The following is a 21,854-nucleotide window of genomic DNA, read 5'->3' as shown; positions in this document are numbered from 1 at the left end:
ATGTCGAAAAAAAAACATAAGGGGTTAGTATGTCAAAAAATGTCGAAAAAAAGACATAAGAGGTTACTATGTCGAAAATGCGAAAAAAAAGACGCAAGGGGTTACTATGTCGAAAAAAGACATAAGGGGTTAGTATGTCAAAAATGTGGAAAAAAAAACAAGGGGTTAGTATGTCGAAAAAAGACGTAAGGGGTTACTATGTCGAAAATGTCATAAAAATGAAGTAAGGGGTTAGTATTTTGAAAATGTCAAAAAAAAAGACATAAGAGGTTACTATGTCGAAAAAAAGACGTAAGGGGTTACTATGTCGAAAATGCGAAAAAAAAGACGCAAGGGGTTAGTATGTCGAAAATGTCGAAAAAAAAGACATAAGAGGTTACTATGTCGAAAATGCGAAAAAAAAGACGTAAGGCGTTACTATGTCGAAAATGTCGAAAAAAAACCATAAGGGGTTAGTATGTCAAAAAATGTCGAAAAAAAGACATAAGAGGTTACTATGTCGAAAATGCGAAAAAAAAGACGCAAGGGGTTACTATGTCGAAAAAAGACATAAGGGGTTAGTATGTCAAAAATGTGGAAAAAAAAACAAGGGGTTAGTATGTCGAAAAAAAGACGTAAGGGGTTACTATGTCGAAAATGTCATAAAAATGAAGTAAAGGGTTAGTATTTCGAAAATGTCAAAAAAAAGACATAAGAGGTTACTATGTCGAAAAAAAGACGTAAGGGGTTACTATGTTGAAAATGCGAAAAAAAAGACGCAAGGGGTTACTATGTCGAAAAAAGACATAAGGGGTTAGTATGTCAAAAATGTGGAAAAAAAAACAAGGGGTTAGTATGTCGAAAAAAAGACGTAAGGGGTTACTATGTCGAAAATGTCATAAAAATGAAGTAAAGGGTTAGTATTTCGAAAATGTCAAAAAAAAGACATAAGAGGTTACTATGTCGAAAAAAAGACGTAAGGGGTTACTATGTTGAAAATGCGAAAAAAAAGACGCAAGGGGTTACTATGTCGAAAATGCGAAAAAAAAGACGCAAGGGGTTAGTATGTCGAAAATGTCGAAAAAAAGACATAAGAGGTTACTATGTCGAAAATGCGAAAAAAAAGACGCAAGGGGTTACTATGTCGAAAATGTCGAAAAAAAACCATAAGGGGTTAGTATGTCAAAAAATGTCGAAAAAAAGACATAAGAGGTTACTATGTCGAAAATGCGAAAAAAAAGACGCAAGGGGTTACTATGTCGAAAAAAGACATAAGGGGTTAGTATGTCAAAAATGTGGAAAAAAAAACAAGGGGTTAGTATGTCGAAAAAAGACGTAAGGGGTTACTATGTCGAAAATGTCATAAAAATGAAGTAAGGGGTTAGTATTTTGAAAATGTCAAAAAAAAAGACATAAGAGGTTACTATGTCGAAAAAAAGACGTAAGGGGTTACTATGTCGAAAATGCGAAAAAAAAGACGCAAGGGGTTAGTATGTCGAAAATGTCGAAAAAAAAGACATAAGAGGTTACTATGTCGAAAATGCGAAAAAAAAGACGCAAGGGGTTACTATGTCGAAAATGTCGAAAAAAAACCATAAGGGGTTAGTATGTCAAAAAATGTCGAAAAAAAGACATAAGAGGTTACTATGTCGAAAATGCGAAAAAAAAGACGCAAGGGGTTACTATGTCGAAAAAAGACATAAGGGGTTAGTATGTCAAAAATGTGGAAAAAAAAACAAGGGGTTAGTATGTCGAAAAAAAGACGTAAGGGGTTACTATGTCGAAAATGTCATAAAAATGAAGTAAAGGGTTAGTATTTCGAAAATGTCAAAAAAAAAGACATAAGAGGTTACTATGTCGAAAAAAAGACGTAAGGGGTTACTATGTTGAAAATGCGAAAAAAAAGACGCAAGGGGTTACTATGTCGAAAATGTCGGGAAAAAACCATAAGGGGTTAGTATGTCAAAAAATGTCGAAAAAAAGACATAAGAGGTTACTATGTCGAAAAAAAGACGTAAGGGGTTACTATGTCGAAAATGCGAAAAAAAAGACGCAAGGGGTTAGTATGTCGAAAATGTCGAAAAAAAAGACATAAGAGGTTACTATGTCGAAAATGCGAAAAAAAAGACGCAAGGGGTTACTATGTCGAAAATGTCGAAAAAAAACCATAAGGGGTTAGTATGTCAAAAAATGTCGAAAAAAAGACATAAGAGGTTACTATGTCGAAAATGCGAAAAAAAAGACGCAAGGGGTTACTATGTCGAAAAAAGACATAAGGGGTTAGTATGTCAAAAATGTGGAAAAAAAAACAAGGGGTTAGTATGTCGAAAAAAAGACGTAAGGGGTTACTATGTCGAAAATGTCATAAAAATGAAGTAAAGGGTTAGTATTTCGAAAATGTCAAAAAAAAGACATAAGAGGTTACTATGTCGAAAAAAAGACGTAAGGGGTTACTATGTTGAAAATGCGAAAAAAAAGACGCAAGGGGTTACTATGTCGAAAAAAGACATAAGGGGTTAGTATGTCAAAAATGTGGAAAAAAAAACAAGGGGTTAGTATGTCGAAAAAAAGACGTAAGGGGTTACTATGTCGAAAATGTCATAAAAATGAAGTAAAGGGTTAGTATTTCGAAAATGTCAAAAAAAAGACATAAGAGGTTACTATGTCGAAAAAAAGACGTAAGGGGTTACTATGTCGAAAATGCGAAAAAAAAGACGCAAGGGGTTAGTATGTCGAAAATGTCGGAAAAAAACCATAAGGGGTTAGTATGTCAAAAAATGTCGAAAAAAAGACATAAGAGGTTACTATGTCGAAAATGCGAAAAAAAAGACGCAAGGGGTTACTATGTCGAAAAAAGACATAAGGGGTTAGTATGTCAAAAATGTGGAAAAAAAAACAAGGGGTTAGTATGTCGAAAAAAAGACGTAAGGGGTTACTATGTCGAAAATGTCATAAAAATGAAGTAAAGGGTTAGTATTTCGAAAATGTCAAAAAAAAAGACATAAGAGGTTACTATGTCGAAAAAAAGACGTAAGGGGTTACTATGTTGAAAATGCGAAAAAAAAGACGCAAGGGGTTACTATGTCGAAAATGTCGGGAAAAAACCATAAGGGGTTAGTATGTCAAAAAATGTCGAAAAAAAGACATAAGAGGTTACTATGTCGAAAAAAAGACGTAAGGGGTTACTATGTCGAAAATGCGAAAAAAAAGACGCAAGGGGTTAGTATGTCGAAAATGTCGAAAAAAAAGACATAAGAGGTTACTATGTCGAAAATGCGAAAAAAAAGACGCAAGGGGTTACTATGTCGAAAATGTCGAAAAAAAACCATAAGGGGTTAGTATGTCAAAAAATGTCGAAAAAAAGACATAAGAGGTTACTATGTCGAAAATGCGAAAAAAAAGACGCAAGGGGTTACTATGTCGAAAAAAGACATAAGGGGTTAGTATGTCAAAAATGTGGAAAAAAAAACAAGGGGTTAGTATGTCGAAAAAAGACGTAAGGGGTTACTATGTCGAAAATGTCATAAAAATGAAGTAAGGGGTTAGTATTTTGAAAATGTCAAAAAAAAAGACATAAGAGGTTACTATGTCGAAAAAAAGACGTAAGGGGTTACTATGTCGAAAATGCGAAAAAAAAGACGCAAGGGGTTAGTATGTCGAAAATGTCGAAAAAAAAGACATAAGAGGTTACTATGTCGAAAATGCGAAAAAAAAGACGTAAGGCGTTACTATGTCGAAAATGTCGAAAAAAAACCATAAGGGGTTAGTATGTCAAAAAATGTCGAAAAAAAGACATAAGAGGTTACTATGTCGAAAATGCGAAAAAAAAGACGCAAGGGGTTACTATGTCGAAAAAAGACATAAGGGGTTAGTATGTCAAAAATGTGGAAAAAAAAACAAGGGGTTAGTATGTCGAAAAAAAGACGTAAGGGGTTACTATGTCGAAAATGTCAAAAATGAAGTAAAGGGTTAGTATTTCGAAAATGTCAAAAAAAAGACATAAGAGGTTACTATGTCGAAAAAAAGACGTAAGGGGTTACTATGTTGAAAATGCGAAAAAAAAGACGCAAGGGGTTACTATGTCGAAAATGCGAAAAAAAAGACGCAAGGGGTTAGTATGTCGAAAATGTCGAAAAAAAGACATAAGAGGTTACTATGTCGAAAATGCGAAAAAAAAGACGCAAGGGGTTACTATGTCGAAAATGTCGAAAAAAAACCATAAGGGGTTAGTATGTCAAAAAATGTCGAAAAAAAGACATAAGAGGTTACTATGTCGAAAATGCGAAAAAAAAGACGCAAGGGGTTACTATGTCGAAAAAAGACATAAGGGGTTAGTATGTCAAAAATGTGGAAAAAAAAACAAGGGGTTAGTATGTCGAAAAAAGACGTAAGGGGTTACTATGTCGAAAATGTCATAAAAATGAAGTAAGGGGTTAGTATTTTGAAAATGTCAAAAAAAAAGACATAAGAGGTTACTATGTCGAAAAAAAGACGTAAGGGGTTACTATGTCGAAAATGCGAAAAAAAAGACGCAAGGGGTTAGTATGTCGAAAATGTCGAAAAAAAAGACATAAGAGGTTACTATGTCGAAAATGCGAAAAAAAGACGCAAGGGGTTACTATGTCGAAAATGTCGAAAAAAAACCATAAGGGGTTAGTATGTCAAAAAATGTCGAAAAAAAGACATAAGAGGTTACTATGTCGAAAATGCGAAAAAAAAGACGCAAGGGGTTACTATGTCGAAAAAAGACATAAGGGGTTAGTATGTCAAAAATGTGGAAAAAAAAACAAGGGGTTAGTATGTCGAAAAAAAGACGTAAGGGGTTACTATGTCGAAAATGTCATAAAAATGAAGTAAAGGGTTAGTATTTCGAAAATGTCAAAAAAAAAGACATAAGAGGTTACTATGTCGAAAAAAAGACGTAAGGGGTTACTATGTTGAAAATGCGAAAAAAAAGACGCAAGGGGTTACTATGTCGAAAATGTCGGGAAAAAACCATAAGGGGTTAGTATGTCAAAAAATGTCGAAAAAAAGACATAAGAGGTTACTATGTCGAAAAAAAGACGTAAGGGGTTACTATGTCGAAAATGCGAAAAAAAAGACGCAAGGGGTTAGTATGTCGAAAATGTCGAAAAAAAAGACATAAGAGGTTACTATGTCGAAAATGCGAAAAAAAAGACGCAAGGGGTTACTATGTCGAAAATGTCGAAAAAAAACCATAAGGGGTTAGTATGTCAAAAAATGTCGAAAAAAAGACATAAGAGGTTACTATGTCGAAAATGCGAAAAAAAAGACGCAAGGGGTTACTATGTCGAAAAAAGACATAAGGGGTTAGTATGTCAAAAATGTGGAAAAAAAAACAAGGGGTTAGTATGTCGAAAAAAAGACGTAAGGGGTTACTATGTCGAAAATGTCATAAAAATGAAGTAAAGGGTTAGTATTTCGAAAATGTCAAAAAAAAAGACATAAGAGGTTACTATGTCGAAAAAAAGACGTAAGGGGTTACTATGTTGAAAATGCGAAAAAAAAGACGCAAGGGGTTACTATGTCGAAAATGTCGGGAAAAAACCATAAGGGGTTAGTATGTCAAAAAATGTCGAAAAAAAGACATAAGAGGTTACTATGTCGAAAAAAAGACGTAAGGGGTTACTATGTTGAAAATGCGAAAAAAAAGACGCAAGGGGTTACTATGTCGAAAATGTCGAAAAAAAACCATAAGGGGTTAGTATGTCAAAAAATGTCGAAAAAAAGACATAAGAGGTTACTATGTCGAAAATGCGAAAAAAAAGACGCAAGGGGTTACTATGTCGAAAAAAGACATAAGGGGTTAGTATGTCAAAAATGTGGAAAAAAAAACAAGGGGTTAGTATGTCGAAAAAAAGACGTAAGGGGTTACTATGTCGAAAATGTCATAAAAATGAAGTAAAGGGTTAGTATTTCGAAAATGTCAAAAAAAAGACATAAGAGGTTACTATGTCGAAAAAAAGACGTAAGGGGTTACTATGTTGAAAATGCGAAAAAAAAGACGCAAGGGGTTACTATGTCGAAAAAAGACATAAGGGGTTAGTATGTCAAAAATGTGGAAAAAAAAACAAGGGGTTAGTATGTCGAAAAAAAGACGTAAGGGGTTACTATGTCGAAAATGTCATAAAAATGAAGTAAAGGGTTAGTATTTCGAAAATGTCAAAAAAAAGACATAAGAGGTTACTATGTCGAAAAAAAGACGTAAGGGGTTACTATGTCGAAAATGCGAAAAAAAAGACGCAAGGGGTTAGTATGTCGAAAATGTCGGAAAAAAACCATAAGGGGTTAGTATGTCAAAAAATGTCGAAAAAAAGACATAAGAGGTTACTATGTCGAAAATGCGAAAAAAAAGACGCAAGGGGTTACTATGTCGAAAAAAGACATAAGGGGTTAGTATGTCAAAAATGTGGAAAAAAAAACAAGGGGTTAGTATGTCGAAAAAAAGACGTAAGGGGTTACTATGTCGAAAATGTCATAAAAATGAAGTAAAGGGTTAGTATTTCGAAAATGTCAAAAAAAAAGACATAAGAGGTTACTATGTCGAAAAAAAGACGTAAGGGGTTACTATGTTGAAAATGCGAAAAAAAAGACGCAAGGGGTTACTATGTCGAAAATGTCGGGAAAAAACCATAAGGGGTTAGTATGTCAAAAAATGTCGAAAAAAAGACATAAGAGGTTACTATGTCGAAAAAAAGACGTAAGGGGTTACTATGTCGAAAATGCGAAAAAAAAGACGCAAGGGGTTAGTATGTCGAAAATGTCGAAAAAAAAGACATAAGAGGTTACTATGTCGAAAATGCGAAAAAAAAGACGCAAGGGGTTACTATGTCGAAAATGTCGAAAAAAAACCATAAGGGGTTAGTATGTCAAAAAATGTCGAAAAAAAGACATAAGAGGTTACTATGTCGAAAATGCGAAAAAAAAGACGCAAGGGGTTACTATGTCGAAAAAAGACATAAGGGGTTAGTATGTCAAAAATGTGGAAAAAAAAACAAGGGGTTAGTATGTCGAAAAAAAGACGTAAGGGGTTACTATGTCGAAAATGTCATAAAAATGAAGTAAAGGGTTAGTATTTCGAAAATGTCAAAAAAAAGACATAAGAGGTTACTATGTCGAAAAAAAGACGTAAGGGGTTACTATGTTGAAAATGCGAAAAAAAAGACGCAAGGGGTTACTATGTCGAAAAAAGACATAAGGGGTTAGTATGTCAAAAATGTGGAAAAAAAAACAAGGGGTTAGTATGTCGAAAAAAAGACGTAAGGGGTTACTATGTCGAAAATGTCATAAAAATGAAGTAAAGGGTTAGTATTTCGAAAATGTCAAAAAAAAGACATAAGAGGTTACTATGTCGAAAAAAAGACGTAAGGGGTTACTATGTCGAAAATGCGAAAAAAAAGACGCAAGGGGTTAGTATGTCGAAAATGTCGGAAAAAAACCATAAGGGGTTAGCATGTCAAAAATGCCGAAAAAAAAAGACATAAGAGGTTAGCATGTCGAAAATGACGAAAATAAGACGTAAGGGGTTAGTATTTCGAAAATGTGAAAAAAAAGACACAAGGGGTTAGTATGTCGAAAATGTGGAAAAAAACCATAAGGGTTATGTAAAAAATGTCGAAAAAAAGACATAAGATGTTACTATGTAGAAAATGTCGAAAAAAAGACGCAAAAAGTTAGTATGTCAAAAATGTTGAAAAGAAGACGTAAAGGGTTAGTATGTTGTAAAAACTAAAAGGGGTTACTATGTCGAAAATTTGGATAAATAAAGACGTTAGAGGTTATAGCTTATGAATGACCTATATTTCATGTTGACAATATCTGTTTATAATTTGTTATTGCAGCCTCATGTGCGGTCCCTTCTCAAGGTTTTTCCATTCTCCTCATGTTGAGGTGTTTGTGTTTTTCCTTGCCCTCATGTAGGTTTTAGATCAGGGGATGGTGTCATAATAGTTTGTGGTTTGCAATAATATGTGGTCTGTTGAGACTCCTTATGATTTAGCGCGTCTCAAATAAACATGACTTGACACAACAGCACAATAGAAATGCAGTCCCTTCACCTTGCTGATGACTTCCTTCAACCTGTGGGTGGCGGTGTCGGTCCGGACCGCCAGCAGAGAAAGCCGTTTCCTGGCCGCCTGCCGAGATTTGCTCATGTCGTCACGAAGTCGGCGGGTCTTGGCCGTCACGTCACCGCTTGCCGCGGTTAAGGCGTTCGCTTCGGATGCCGATTCCGTGTGAAAAGCTCCAAGTTTTGCGCGGAGATCAGCGACAGCAGCCTGTGAAGGGGGTCACAGCATTTATCATAAATTCCGCACGACAGACCACCCCTGATCAAAATCCAAGGAAGACATTTTACTTTCGTACAAGGATCTCAAGCCGAGGGGTTGAACGGACATAAAAATCAACCCCCTTTTATAACTCAGTTCTTACAATATAACAAAATCAGCGGGGAAACGTCTAGTAAAGGAAAGTAACACATTGTGGCGTGATTAAGACGCTTGCGATTTTTGTGTAAGTTGAAAATAAATGAGTCAAAACAGGAAAATGAGCCAAATTTGTACTCAATTAAATGTCAATACAGATTTTATTTGATATTTTTTCTGTATTTTCAGAGGTTCTGTCTAAATTAGTTGAAAGCTGAATTGTAAACAGTCAAAAGTTATTTTAATTTATAACACTGAAGAGTTAATCATTTGCCAGTGATTCTATATTGATTGACTTTAGAATTGCTTCGTATTAAAAGTTAGTTGTATCGTGTGCACCTTTTTCCGAGTAGAGGACATTACTGTAGTGCTTCTTTCCGTCGCTACCGGCGTGTGGCGCTGTGAGAGGTCACCCAGCATCCACCCCGAAGAAGATGTCCGCTTCTTCTTCCTAGTTCGTGTGTAAACATTCTATACTGTATCTCCAGCGCGCTAAAAACGTTGACATTTTTATTGTTTAATATCTCGTGCATCCGTTCAATTTTCATTTAAAATTAGAGTGGAATAAGAAAGCTTGATGCGGTTGAGAAAACGATCGGACTGCTTTCTTTTCGGCCATTTTTTACCACGGAGGAGGAAGTCGCCTAACGCTTCCAAAAGTAAGTTAAACCTCACTTTACTTATCTTATCGAGCATATTATTTTATGAAATGTTTATTTTTTTAGTACAAAACAATACAGGCTACATATACAAACCATAAACATAGAAAATATAGCACTGAAGCAACTTACGAACAAATTCAACTTATGAATGCTCTCGTTCGTAAGTAGGGCAGCGTATTATACAGTAATCATCCTCTTTATTTATCGTTTTCCACGTCTAAAACTTTGGGGAGTGCGATATTTTGTCATGATTACCGATGTGACTCACCTGTGCCTGCTCATTTGGCGCCAAGCGCTGCGTGTTCTGATTGGTTCCCTGTCCATATTTAAACCCAGTTCTCTCACTTTCCTGTTGTCAGTCCATCTGCGAACCTCTATTGATACAGGGCAAGCCTTTTTTTTACCCTGACTTCCGCCTGTCCCGTTTGTCTCTGGCTACGACCTGTTTTGATCCCGACCACGTCTGCTCCCCCGTCCCGGCTTACGACCCTTTTTTAATCCTGACTATGTCTACTTCACTGGGTCAGATACCTTGGTGTGATCCTCATTATTTTGTGATGACTGTATATTCCAGACTTTAAGGTGAACCTATAAACACCAAATTGGCCAGAAATTTGAAAGTACTCCTTGTATACCACAGATTAGAAATGCATACAGCAATTCTAGATGTGTGTGTTACTACGCAAGGTTTATGGTATACTACCGTATTTGAGCAATGATTGATCGACCGATAATCATCGCAATACAGTACATTGTACATCGTCCTGGCTTACGACTCGTTCCGACCGCGACCACGTTTTTGCTCTCCCTGTCCCGGCTACCGACCTGTTCTTCCGTCCCTGACACCGCCATCGCTCTCTACAGAAGATCCACTCCCGTATTCGTATCACAATCTGAGTGCGGGCACGACTTGATTCCCGCATCCAGCTAACACTGCATCGTGGGCGCAGCCTTTCCTCTTTCTTTCAATGAAAGTTGTGGTAAACGATACGCAATTGGGTCCTGATTCCGTTCTGGTCGTGACAATGTTTTACAAATCGAAAAAAACATTTTAACTAGAAAAAAAAAATGTGATTTATAAATAATTAAATAAATAAAATTGCCTTTATTTCATGTGGTGTTTTTTTTTCTTTTGTTTCTTTCAATTGTGTGGTTTTTTTTGTCCACTGGGTCTTGAATTTGATTTCAAAAGGCATGAGAAAAGTCTTAAAAAGTCTTGAATTCAACTTCTCTTAAATTGTAGGAACCCTTTTATGATTTGTCGCATGGTTAAGCATGTGCAGAGAGTTTTCATTGTACGGTGCACTGAATTATAGCCGGTACAGTACATCGAGTTTAGTTTTGAGAATATGTTTGTTGCACTCCTTTGTGTATATCCTAATGTCAATTGAATAAAAAAAGAAAAGCCGCATCATACTATAAGCCGCAGTGTTCAGAATGTAGTCAAAAAAAGGGAGCCGTAATAAAAGCCCGTAAGAAAATGAGAACCAACGCTTACCTGCAGATGGCGCACTCTCTTCACATCTTTGCTAGTTTCATTTATCAACTTTTGATTCCTGGAAATCAAAAGTTGAGCCGGACGACACGCCTGCTCCACTTCCTGCTCCAATTCCCGTTCTGCTTCCAGCTTCTGGCGCCGTTTCTCTTCCACTTTTGCCTCGTCCGCGCTGCACAGCGCCGCCACCTGGCGGGAGGTAGGAACAGTAAGGACGGATCAAAATGGAGACCTAACTGAGTTAGCTGACCTACCCTTTCTCGCTGAGCATTTCGTTGGGCCTCCATGATGTCGCCGTACACGCTATGCACTTGGCGCAAAATGTCGTCGTGCTGCTGCGACGATATGAAAGCCGCGTCGTCCAAGTGTTGACGCTGATGCCCGGACTGCGACGCCATGCTGTTCCTGCAGTTAGCACGTTAGCATACAATTGTTTTGCATTTCCTTTTTGTCACTCATTTTAAATAAGTGGTTATGGCTTTGCTACTTGGCAAAGGCAGTGTTCATTTTACCTGTGAAAAGTGATGGGTACCGGGGACTCGCATGCTCAAAAATCTATGGGTCCCAACACAGATCTATGGGTCCCCAAAATTTAGTGTTATCGTGGTTGAAATTGTAAATCGGTGACAAATATATAATATAAATCTATATATTCATTCAGTTTTAATCATCTCATCTCATCAGCTACATCGCTTATCCTCAGTAGGGTCACGGGGGTGCTGGAGCCCATCCCAGCAATCATCGAGCAGTGGGCAGGGGACACCCTGAACTGGTTACCAGCCAATCGCAGGGTACACAGGGACAGACAACTCGCTCGCTCGTTCACACCTAGGGACAATTTGGACTGGCCGATCCACTGAAATGCATGTCTTTGGAATGTGGGAGGAAACCGGAGTGCCCGGAGGAAACTCACGCAAGCACGGGGAGAACATACAAACTCCGCACAGGAAGTCCGAAAGCTGGATTTGAACCCACACAGGAGGTTCCCAAGACCTTAGAACTGTGCCGCACACGCGCTAACCACTGCGCCGCCGTGCTGCCCTCAGTTTTAATCATCAAATTATTAATTCATTTCCTGTATTAAATTAGTGTTGGTAATATACCGATTAAAGGGATAACCACAAACCTGTCTTTTTTTCATTTTCTCCTTGTATGCTTCTTTTTTTTCTTAACTTCTTTATACAACATAATAATTCTTAATATAATGCATCAAAGCAAGTGAGCCGTTTGAGAGCCGGCTCTCTTGAATGAGTTGAGCCGAAAAAGCCGGTTCTCTAAAAAGAGACGGACTTTTCACCACAAAACTCGAACCGCGAGACCAAAACAACATCTGCCGGATCTGCCTGACGAAAAGTTTTTGAGTGCGGTAAATCTTTGTTTAAAAAAAAATGTAATCGGGTAATAATGAGTATTTTTTGTCAAAAAGGTTGCGTCCCGGGGAGGCACGTTGATTTATAACCATGCGTCCCCAGCAAAAATGATGCGTCTAGGACGCAGGCAAACGAGAACACTGCAAAGGTGGCAATTTGTGTGCCTTATTTGTACTTCTTTAACATTGGAAGCTTTTGTTTCCATAGTTATCATCTTTTGCTTTTACCTTTAGCATCACCTCAAGCCTTGGGACCTATCGCAAATAAATATTATTTAAAAAAACAGTATTACTAGCTGTGTGGCCTTAGGCTTGGTTCTAGCTTCGGCTGAGTCATACCTAAGACTAACAACATCAGTACCCATTGCCTCCCTGCTTGGTTTTCCGCGTTAGGGGTTGGAATTGGGTGGCTTTGTCGCCTATTAACTAAAAATCGAGAAAAAACTACAGTATTGTATCGTGCGGTCTTTACAGAGCACACAAGATGCTGAACTGACTGAAGAGAAACGCATTGTGAGAGGGAGTTGAGCCAACGGTTTCTTCATGATACAAACCAATAGCAGGCATGCATTTATATGACGTCAACCAATAGCAGGCAGCTAACATGAAGATGTAAATCTACAGCTGCACCAACACTGCAAAGTTTTAATTCTACAAGATTTTTGGTAAGCAAAATGATTTGAGGCTTTTTATTTTGGCACAGCACCGAAACCACAACTTTAACCACAAATTAACAAAAGGTGACGACAAAATATTTACACAAAAACAGATGTACAGGTGTACTTAAAATGGGCGGACTAACAGGTCTTTCAGGATCAGAATTCCAGATGACAGACAGGTGTTCAAATACTTATTTGCAGCTCTATCACGCAAATCAATTGTTAAAAAAACCATGCATTGTGATTTCCGGATTTTTCTTTTTAGTTTATCTCTCTCACAGTGGACATGCACCTATAATGAAATTTTCAGACCCCTCCGTGAATTCTAAGTGGGAGAAATAGCAAAATAGCAGGGTGTTTAAATACTTATTTCCTTCACTGTATGTATGCATGCAAAACAGTGGCGGTTCTACACTAAATTACTCCCTGGGCGAGACCCCCTCCAAGTGATGCCCATCCTCAAACTGTCACTCAGGACAAGCGGTCAAGGATAAACCAATTCACCGCAGCAGTTGGCCTGTAAAATGTGCATTACTTGAATGACAGAAGCCATCGAACAAGTAAGTTTTTTTTACAGTAGTACAGTGAATCTTCCCCCCTTAAGGCCGTTCATATTAAGAGACCAAGTCAGAGGTGAACTGTCCACTGGTCGCTACGTTTTTCCTTGTCTCGCAACAAAGAGGCGGCCATTTGACAAGAGGAAAAGTTATATGTTAGATCAGGGGTCGCAACCTATGACAGGGGGTTAATTAATGGCACGCAAGTGCACGCCAAAATAATGATTATTTTTATTTAAAAATGCGCATTTTTACCTGGAATTTAGACATTTTCAGTGGCGCGCAGTGTTGCTTGGAGGCTTTACGGTAGCGCCCCTCCTCCTCTGCTCTATGTGTGAGTGTGTGTCTACGCGGCGCCGAAGAGAGGAGGAGAGAACCGTGTATTAACCCAGCCAACGAGACACAGATGCGCGATAAATGAATGAATCAAGACAGCTCCTCCAGCGAAATAATCTCGTTCTTTTCAGCCAGCGTGGACAGATGACTGAGGCTTTGTGCAAGAAATGACCGTGCTGTTTGTGCATTATGCCTCGAGAGTGTTGTACCTCGCAGATCAAGTGTTAATCGTCAGTAGGAGACGAAACATGAACATGAATGCGGAGACATTAAAACGCGCTGTGTCCAGGTACGGCAAGCAAACACCGACTCTGAAAACCTTTGTCACTGCTACACACACCACCACTGAAGCAAGCTATCACATTGCTCATTGCATGGCAAAGCACAGAAAACTATTTACTCATGGCGAATATATTGAAAAAGCGTGTGTGCGTTTCAAGTTTTGATATTTTCTGCATTAAAATTTCATTGATGAATGGTATGGTAGCTGTCCATATCACTTGTTTTTTTTTATCGTAGTTCATTGTTGATAAAGAATGGTTGATTGTGGTTAATTCCTGTGGTAAAAAAAATGAAGTCATGGATGTCTACAGGCCTTTCCACATGTTGCTCACATTCATTTATTAGTTTATTGATGAACAAGAATAGTGGAAGATAAATTGGTCAGTTATACGATTTTAATGTATATCCATGGTGTATATTCTGACAGATTACAGCTCTGTTGGATATAAAAAAAAAAAGTTTTGCGAGTCATTAATCTTGGTGGGGCACACTGATTTAAAAGGACATTTGAAAGTGGCACTCCACACCGAAAAGGTTGCTGACCCCTGTGTTAGATAATACAAAACCGCTTTGCAGAGAACATTTATTCTTATTTTTATTTGATTTTCTCTAGAAGATCTCGTGCCAGCTCTTATGTGTCATGGTAAAAATGGTGCCTGGTGCCCCTGCCTCAACCGCGACTGATGACATCCCTCGTTATATGTCATAACAGTGTCTGAAATGACGTCATGGGCATGCATCTTTTAGATCGGGCGTACAACTTAGAAAATGTCTCCGTCCGGGTGGCCGACAACTTTTTTGAAAAAAAAGAAAAGAAAAAAAATAGTTTGTTTTTTTTTCAAATCAAATGTTAGCTTCATTCCATTTTCAAAAACTTCGCTCGGTTTGGAAATTTCGGTTTATTTGGAAATTTGCATACTGGGCAGCCAATCAGAAGCCTGCATCGAATAACTTCCAGACTTTCCCGAGCTTTATAAGGTCGTGAATTTGCATATCATTTCCCAAAGTAGACACACAGAGAACACAAGAAAAATGGATAAGTGGTTAGGAATCAAGGCAAGACCTCAGCCCCAGAAGAAAGATTCAAAAGAAGCTAACAAAATGTATGACGTTACAAAACATAAAAGTACATTAAAAGCATCCTGGAAAGAGGAGTTCACGTGGCTTGTAGCAGACGACGCAACGCAAACATTGCATGAATGAAGATGAGTAAATACAGGTACATAGTGATGACAGATGGAAAACAGCGATGTCATATCCATGCAATGAATGTTATAAGTAGATTTATAATAAACTTAATTTTAAAGTTGTTGTTCTGTTCTATATTCTGATTATCAATCCTTAATACTTTGCAACAATGTTTTTTTTTTTTTGCGATGAGTCGTCTTATTGTGTTTCAAGTTGTGAAAAAATGGGGCAGGCAACTTTATGGGTGGGCAGGCAAGTTGTGTGCTCTGGTGTCCGCTAACTTTTTCTTATGAGTTTCAGACACTGGTCATGAGTAAAAGTTCTGTTTGCAATAATGCTGAGTTTCAGTGTTACTAGTTTTACTCGATAGGAAAACAAAATTTGCTGTCAGATTAGCCTACGGTAGGACGTCTCGGCAGAACACCGGTGTTCTACCTTGTTGAAAGCTACGTCATTAAACAGCCTTTTGGAGCAGTGAAAGAGTCAAATAAGACTATATTAAAACGAAAATTTGAAGTATTCTCTGTGGGAAATTGCAATAAATCTTGTGCGCATGAATTGGTGGGACATCCCAATGGGAAGGACACTTCGGCAGAACAATGGATCACCGTATCCAGGGAATCTACAGTACTCCTGATCTGTGTCACCTTCTACCAATAAAATCTTAACTTGTTGGTATGGAAAAAAGAAAATGAGTGGAAAACAACCCACCTTTCCTCCGCATATTCTTGGCTGATATCTCGCAGACATTCTTCCCATCGGCCGCGCACGAAAGCCAGGCGTTCATCCAGCAAAGTTCGTAAACGTTCGACGTGGAGAAGGTGAACACGGTGCACGCGGGAAGAATGACGATCCGCCTCCTCCAGGTCACCTGACAAGCGCTGCCACGAGAAATTTAAAACTAAAATATATCACAAAAGTGAATCATGAAAGACGAAATGACTGACATGACATACAAAAAAAAACGGAAGGGATGATGAAACAGAAATAAATCCAAACTTTTCAAAAAGCGGGCCAGATTTGGTCAGCTGAAAACATGCGAGGGCCGACTATTCAGCTTCGTAGCTTGCGGGATCTCATGAAAAAGCCCTGCTGTGCCGTTAAAACCGCTTCCAGTTGCTTCACCTTTTCACGGCATCCGTTTCCAGTTAACTTTTTGTATTCAGCGTGCCTCCAGGCCATAGTCTCTTGGTAAATTAGGCAGATGCAGTTGTTTTGGATTTCAGTGAAAAAATACTCCTGGAAGCGGCAGATCTCACAATCAACTTTCCTTTTTTAATTTACCATGTCTGAAGCAAGCCATTGGCAAGGTGGCCAAAGGGCTCCTGCCATTATCTGGCGAAATGGTGAATTGTTTTTTTTGGACAAATTTATATTATATTGCGGTCAAAATTACTAACGGGCCACATATTATCATTTTTATGACAGAGGTCACGGACATTGGTTAAGCCGCTGTATACGAAACAAACACTGCTGCCACACCCTGTAGCTAGCATGCTAACACCTCGATAACACCTGACTGAAGTTCTGACTCCGAAAAAATAAATAAAGCACAAAAATGAATCATGACTAAAACAAGCAATGAAAAAAAATCAGGAACCAATTTAAAAAAATGTAAATAAATATACAAAACAAACAGGGCTATTATGCCTGGCTACTTGCATGCTAACACCTTGACGACGTCACGTGACAAGCTCTGCCGCCCCCCAAAAATAAAAATAAAGCACAAGTCAATTAAGACATTTCATTGTTGGCAAAATGATTTAAATTAGAAAATAAAAAGTAAAAGAAGTGAAATAAACACAGAAACAAATACGTAAAAAAAAAAACAAAAAAAAAAAACACGAGGCTGGTCGGCTAATTGCGTGCTAACACCCTCATGACGTTTCCTGACAAGTTCAGCCGCACACCACAATCACAAAAGAGAATTGAGACCTTTCGGGAGTGACAAGACAACTTATTAAATAATACAATAAAAATAAGAGAGGAATTTAAAATAAACAAGAATAAATATGCAAAACAAACTATTACGCCTGGCTGCTAGCATGCTAACACCACGATGACGTCACGTGACAAGCTCTGACGCCCCCCAAAAATAAAAATAAAGAACCAACGTCAATTAAGAGCATGATAGGCAAAATGAGTTGAATTACAAAAGAAAAAAAAGGAATGAAGGGAAAATAAACACAGAAACAAATACGTTAAAAAAAAAAAAAAAAAAAAAAACACGAGGCTGGTCGGCTAATTGCGTGGTAACACCCTCATGACGTCTCCTGACAAGTTCTGCCGCCCACCCGATTCACAAGAGAATTGAGACCTTTCTAGTGGGACAAGGCGACTTTTTAAATATTAAAATAAATAAAATAAGTGAAGAATTTAAAATAAACAGGATTAAATATGCATAACAAACTATTATGCCTGGCTGCTAGCATGCTCACACCGGGATGACGTCACGTGACAAGCTCTGCCGCCCCAAAAAATAAAAATAAAGCACAAAAGTCAATTGAAATATTTCATTAGAGAAATATGAATTGGATACTAAAATGAATTAAAAAGTGAGAAATTCAAAACAAACAGGAGTAAATATGCAAAACACACAGGTTGGATCTATAAGCACGCTCCCACCTTGATGACGTCATCCAATCCATCTAGCTGTCGGCCGAACGTCTGCTTCAGAACGATGACGTCATTGCGGATCTCCTCCGAGCGCGTTTGACGTAAAATGGAACGCCAAGCCGTGTCGAGTTTTGCCTGATTCACGCGAGAGTTCCGCTCCTCCCGCTCAACTTTGACCTGCAGCCCACACAAATTCCCATTTTACCCCGTCAAAATAATGATCTCAGGGACGTCAATCTCAGAATGGCTCTGGGGCCAGATCTAGAACGTCAACTTCAAATTTTTAGCTTTTGTTATTTTTAGTATTGCGCTTTTTCATTCAGCCTACATTAAGTCAAGTCACATGTATTTGTATAGCCCTCACTCACAAAATGGCCACAATTAAAGCATCCCCTGATCTCAAACCTGCATGAAGATAAGGAAAAGCTCAAAAACCTCAGCATGGGGATAATACGAAACCTTGAGAAGGGGCCACACAAGAGGTAATCCCCCTTCCAGGATGCTATTGGTGTTGCATTGGGTAATAATACACACATGTAACCTTCCCTAAATATTATTAATACGGATGAAAAGGGATCTTACTGTCAGAACCAGAACAAATGGTGGACCCAAACGCGTAACGATTCACACAAAAGTTTATTGGGATATCGAGGAAACAAGCGCCAGCGATCCGGTGCTCGCTGGACAGGAGGAGCAAGCAGCTCGCGGGATAGGAGCTTGTTCGGAATGCGGAAGTGGATTTGCCGAAGCGGGAGATCGGAGCGTGGTCAAATGGGCAAAACGGGTTGATAGCCGGAGGGAGAGATCAGAGCGTTGTTGGTGGTCAAAAACGGGTCAATAGCAGAAGACAAACAGGAAATCAGGAACAAACGAGTAGGATAAGGATGAAGACTGGAACCGACGGGAGCCAGAGTCAAAGTGCTTGCCTTGCGTATGCATAGGTTTGCTGACGGACTGACAAGGAGTGACTGGAGTACTGGCGCCAAACAGGCGGGCCCAAGTGAGGGCAACGGGGAGTCATGAAACTTTCTAAACACAACACATTTTCACATATTCACAAACAATGGGAAAAAATATATTCATTTTTGGCATTGAATGTGTTAAATGGTTTACAGTGGTACCTATACTTACGAATTGAATTTGTTCTGGGTGTAGCTTTTTAACCTGAAACATTTGTAAGTCAAGACGCCTTTTGTATGTGAATACGCTAATCCGTTCCAAGCCCCGCACAAGTCAGATTTTTTTTAGTACACCATGAAGGAGCATTAGAACATGAAACAAATTCTTGTTGAAATTAGATAACCGCATAATAAACATAGAACAAGAGGCAAATCATGTAAAGAAACAAATAATAAAGCAAATAACAAAAATATTAACTTAACTTTTAACTGGCCTCTTTGTTCACTGGTCCTCAGCAGTGTTTTTTGCCTCGCATTTCTTGAAAAACTGATCCAATGACGTCTGCTTTAGCCGGCTTTTGACAATGAGTAGGAAATGCGCAGGGAAGATGTTTTCACAATGAGCGATTGACCGACCGGGTGATTTCTTTCCACAAACTCTGAGACTTCACAGAATTTTGGCAAAATGTCTTTAATTCGTGCTGATGGAATGATGGCTGTATCCTCCTCAGTGTGGTCTCTGAACTCCTCCTGCGTGTTGGTTATGTTTTCATATCTTTCTATTATCTCTTGCCTTGTTTCGATGGTCAGAAAAAGTCTCTTCCTCTTCTTTTCTCCTTGTCCACTTTTCTGCATGTCATTGTAAATGAAATGAAATGATCTGCATTTATATAGCGCTTTTCAAGTCAATGACTTCCCAAAGCGCTTTACAATGTGCTCTACATTTCCCAATAGCGGCTTTGCAGCCATGTAAGGCGCTAACCTGCTTATTGGGGGTATTAGGGGTTCAGTGTCCTACCCAAGGACACTTCGACATGTAACACGGACGAGCCGGGATTCGAACTGGGATCCCTTGATCCCAAGACGAGCGCTCTACCTCCTGAGCTACTGCCGCCAGCTCTTCTAAATGACAGCTCTTCGTAGCGGTACCGTGCAATAGACTGTTTACAAAGTGGAAAGGGAACACGAAGAGCATGCTGGGATTAACACGTACAAGCCAAGTTGCCAGGTGAGTACAGAGCGGGAAGGGGACCCGAAGAGCATGCTGGGATTCACAAAAACACACCGCTTTGCCAGGTAAAACACTGGGAGCAGCAAATGTCAGCACGTACTGTACGGTATTTTTGACTTTGACCGAAACACCTTTATAACTACAGGCAATATTTTTCCCGTTGAGGTACTTTGTATCATGAAATTTTTAGAAACATTTGTAAGTAGAGGTACCACTGTATTTTAACAGTTGAGTGAATGGAGTTTTACACCTGAACCAATTCACCACGCTATACAAACTCAAAATTTCCCTCTAGAAACTAAACAAAGCATTTGCTTTGCATTTATTTGAAATTTCAAAATTTTGATAGTAATGATCAAGAGTCTTGCTTCTTTTTTTTTGACATACAGTCGTTAAAAATTCATGGCGGGCCTAAGGAAATCCTCCATTGGGCCGTATTTGGCCCCCGGGCCCTATGTTCGACGTTCTTAAATTAGCATGTCATAGTCATGGTTGTCGTTTTATGTTTTGCGATCATGACGTTTTATTATTACGTCAAATTTGACGTGATTGCACCATCGTCATAATATCCCGATGATGTAAAGGCGACTAATTTCCCATGACCTCATTTTCAAGGTCAAAATGTCATGTTTTCACCTATTTATTCATGTTATAATGAATAACTAATAATCTGATGATGTCATCTCATGGAAATTATTTTTACATGAGAATCTTTACCGTGAGAAAGAGTCTGAGAAGCTCCTCCTTCTTTTTGCTGGCTTCCTGTTGTTGTCGATGACGTCGCATCGGTAGCTCCTCCCACTCCTCCTCCTCCGACGACCTGCCTCCTTTTTTCCATTTTTTCGGCATTTTTTCTTCTTTTGGAGACATTGATTTTTGTTATAATACCAACATTAGCATATTAGCATCCAATGACATAAATATTTGCAACTCTCACTTTTAAGACATGTTACCTTATTCAGTAACATAACGTATAAATATATTTACCGATTTTTCTCAATTTACATTTAAAAAAAAAAGGCCGTTATTATGTATATGTATCAAGCCTCTGGGAACGATTTCAGTATGCTCAATCACCATTAGATAGCAGGAATGGTGTTGATCAGATATTTGTAAATGTAAATGGTCTGCATTTATATAGCGCAAGTCAATGAAGACCTCCAAAAGCGCTTTACAATGTGCTTCACACTTTTCCCTTTTACACACTAACTTACACAATACTTACACTCTCTTGTGTAAATATTACACAATATTTACACTTTCTTGTGTAAATATTGTGTAAATTATAACCTTTATCTTCTTTGTTCCTTTATCTTCTTTGTTTTCTTTTATCTTCACTGTTACATGTGAAACTGGAGTGCCACGTCCAATTTCGTTGTTACAATATGTTCAACCCATTTTGTAACAATGGCTATAAAAGGTATATTCTATTCTATTCTATTCTAACTAACCGATAGCAGCCTGCCATGGGGGGCATTAGGGATTCAGTGTCTTCCCAGAGTCTCGTTCATGTACAAAAAAATAAAAATAAAAACATCTTTTTTGGGGTCCTTTCAGTCATTTTTGGTTGTTTGTTTAATATTAGAAGTCGAACGATTATCAGCATCAATATTAAAGAATTTGACAGGTATCGGCTGTTTTTTTTTCTTTCGACGAGCCTCAATGCTTCTAATCCTCCCCTCCACTCCTCCTGCTACCCACACCGGGCCTTCTAATTGGATAAGCAACAGGGGTGGGAACCACTAAAGCAGAAGAAAAAAGCGCAGCTCAGCTAACTTATCCCACAATGCCTTTGTCCGTGGGATTGAGAGATATTGGAAAAGTGGATTTAACTTGTGTAAGGGAGTTGCACTCATGAGCTCTTAACATAACATCAGTTCGTTAATCAAGCGTGGAGCCCCCACTCCTTTGTACTGCTTTTTTCCCTCTAATTTTCTTTTTAAGAAACTGAGCAAATTAACAATGCTAAAAGCTAGAATGAAACTCGATAGTTTCGAGGTTTCTTTGGATATATCCTGTGCTCAATTTCCTGTAGGCCTTTAAAAATGAGTAAAAAATGGCAGCTGCACTTCCCATTTGTGAAAAAATGTCTGGCATTGTACTGCTTTTTTCCCTCTAATTTTCTTTTTAAGAAACT

The 21,854-nt window shown here is 38.4% G+C and overlaps 1 protein-coding gene across 1 annotated transcript in view; it reads right to left on the bottom strand.

Annotated features, from left to right (window-relative positions):
• The window catches only part of LOC148352106 (dynein regulatory complex subunit 2-like), a 74,717-nt gene extending 54,151 nt beyond the window's left edge, over positions 1 to 20,566 (bottom strand). The window contains exons 1-6 of the mRNA XM_088354987.1: positions 20,435 to 20,566; positions 17,597 to 17,764; positions 15,683 to 15,852; positions 10,835 to 10,985; positions 10,584 to 10,769; positions 8,058 to 8,276 (exon numbers count right to left, since the gene is read on the bottom strand). Coding sequence (XP_088211113.1) covers positions 8,058 to 8,276; positions 10,584 to 10,769; positions 10,835 to 10,985; positions 15,683 to 15,852; positions 17,597 to 17,764; positions 20,435 to 20,566 — 1,026 coding nt within the window. The remainder of the gene's footprint in view (positions 1 to 8,057; positions 8,277 to 10,583; positions 10,770 to 10,834; positions 10,986 to 15,682; positions 15,853 to 17,596; positions 17,765 to 20,434) is intronic.
• Between the last annotated feature and the right edge of the window lie 1,288 nt (positions 20,567 to 21,854).

The sequence above is a fragment of the Urocampus carinirostris genome, chromosome 15 (assembly GCF_059441175.1).
Source record: "Urocampus carinirostris isolate Australia breed hairy pipefish chromosome 15, RoL_Ucar_1.0, whole genome shotgun sequence".
Classification (NCBI taxonomy): Eukaryota; Metazoa; Chordata; class Actinopteri; order Syngnathiformes; family Syngnathidae; genus Urocampus; species Urocampus carinirostris.
This window is presented reverse-complemented; position numbering and strand designations above follow the sequence as displayed.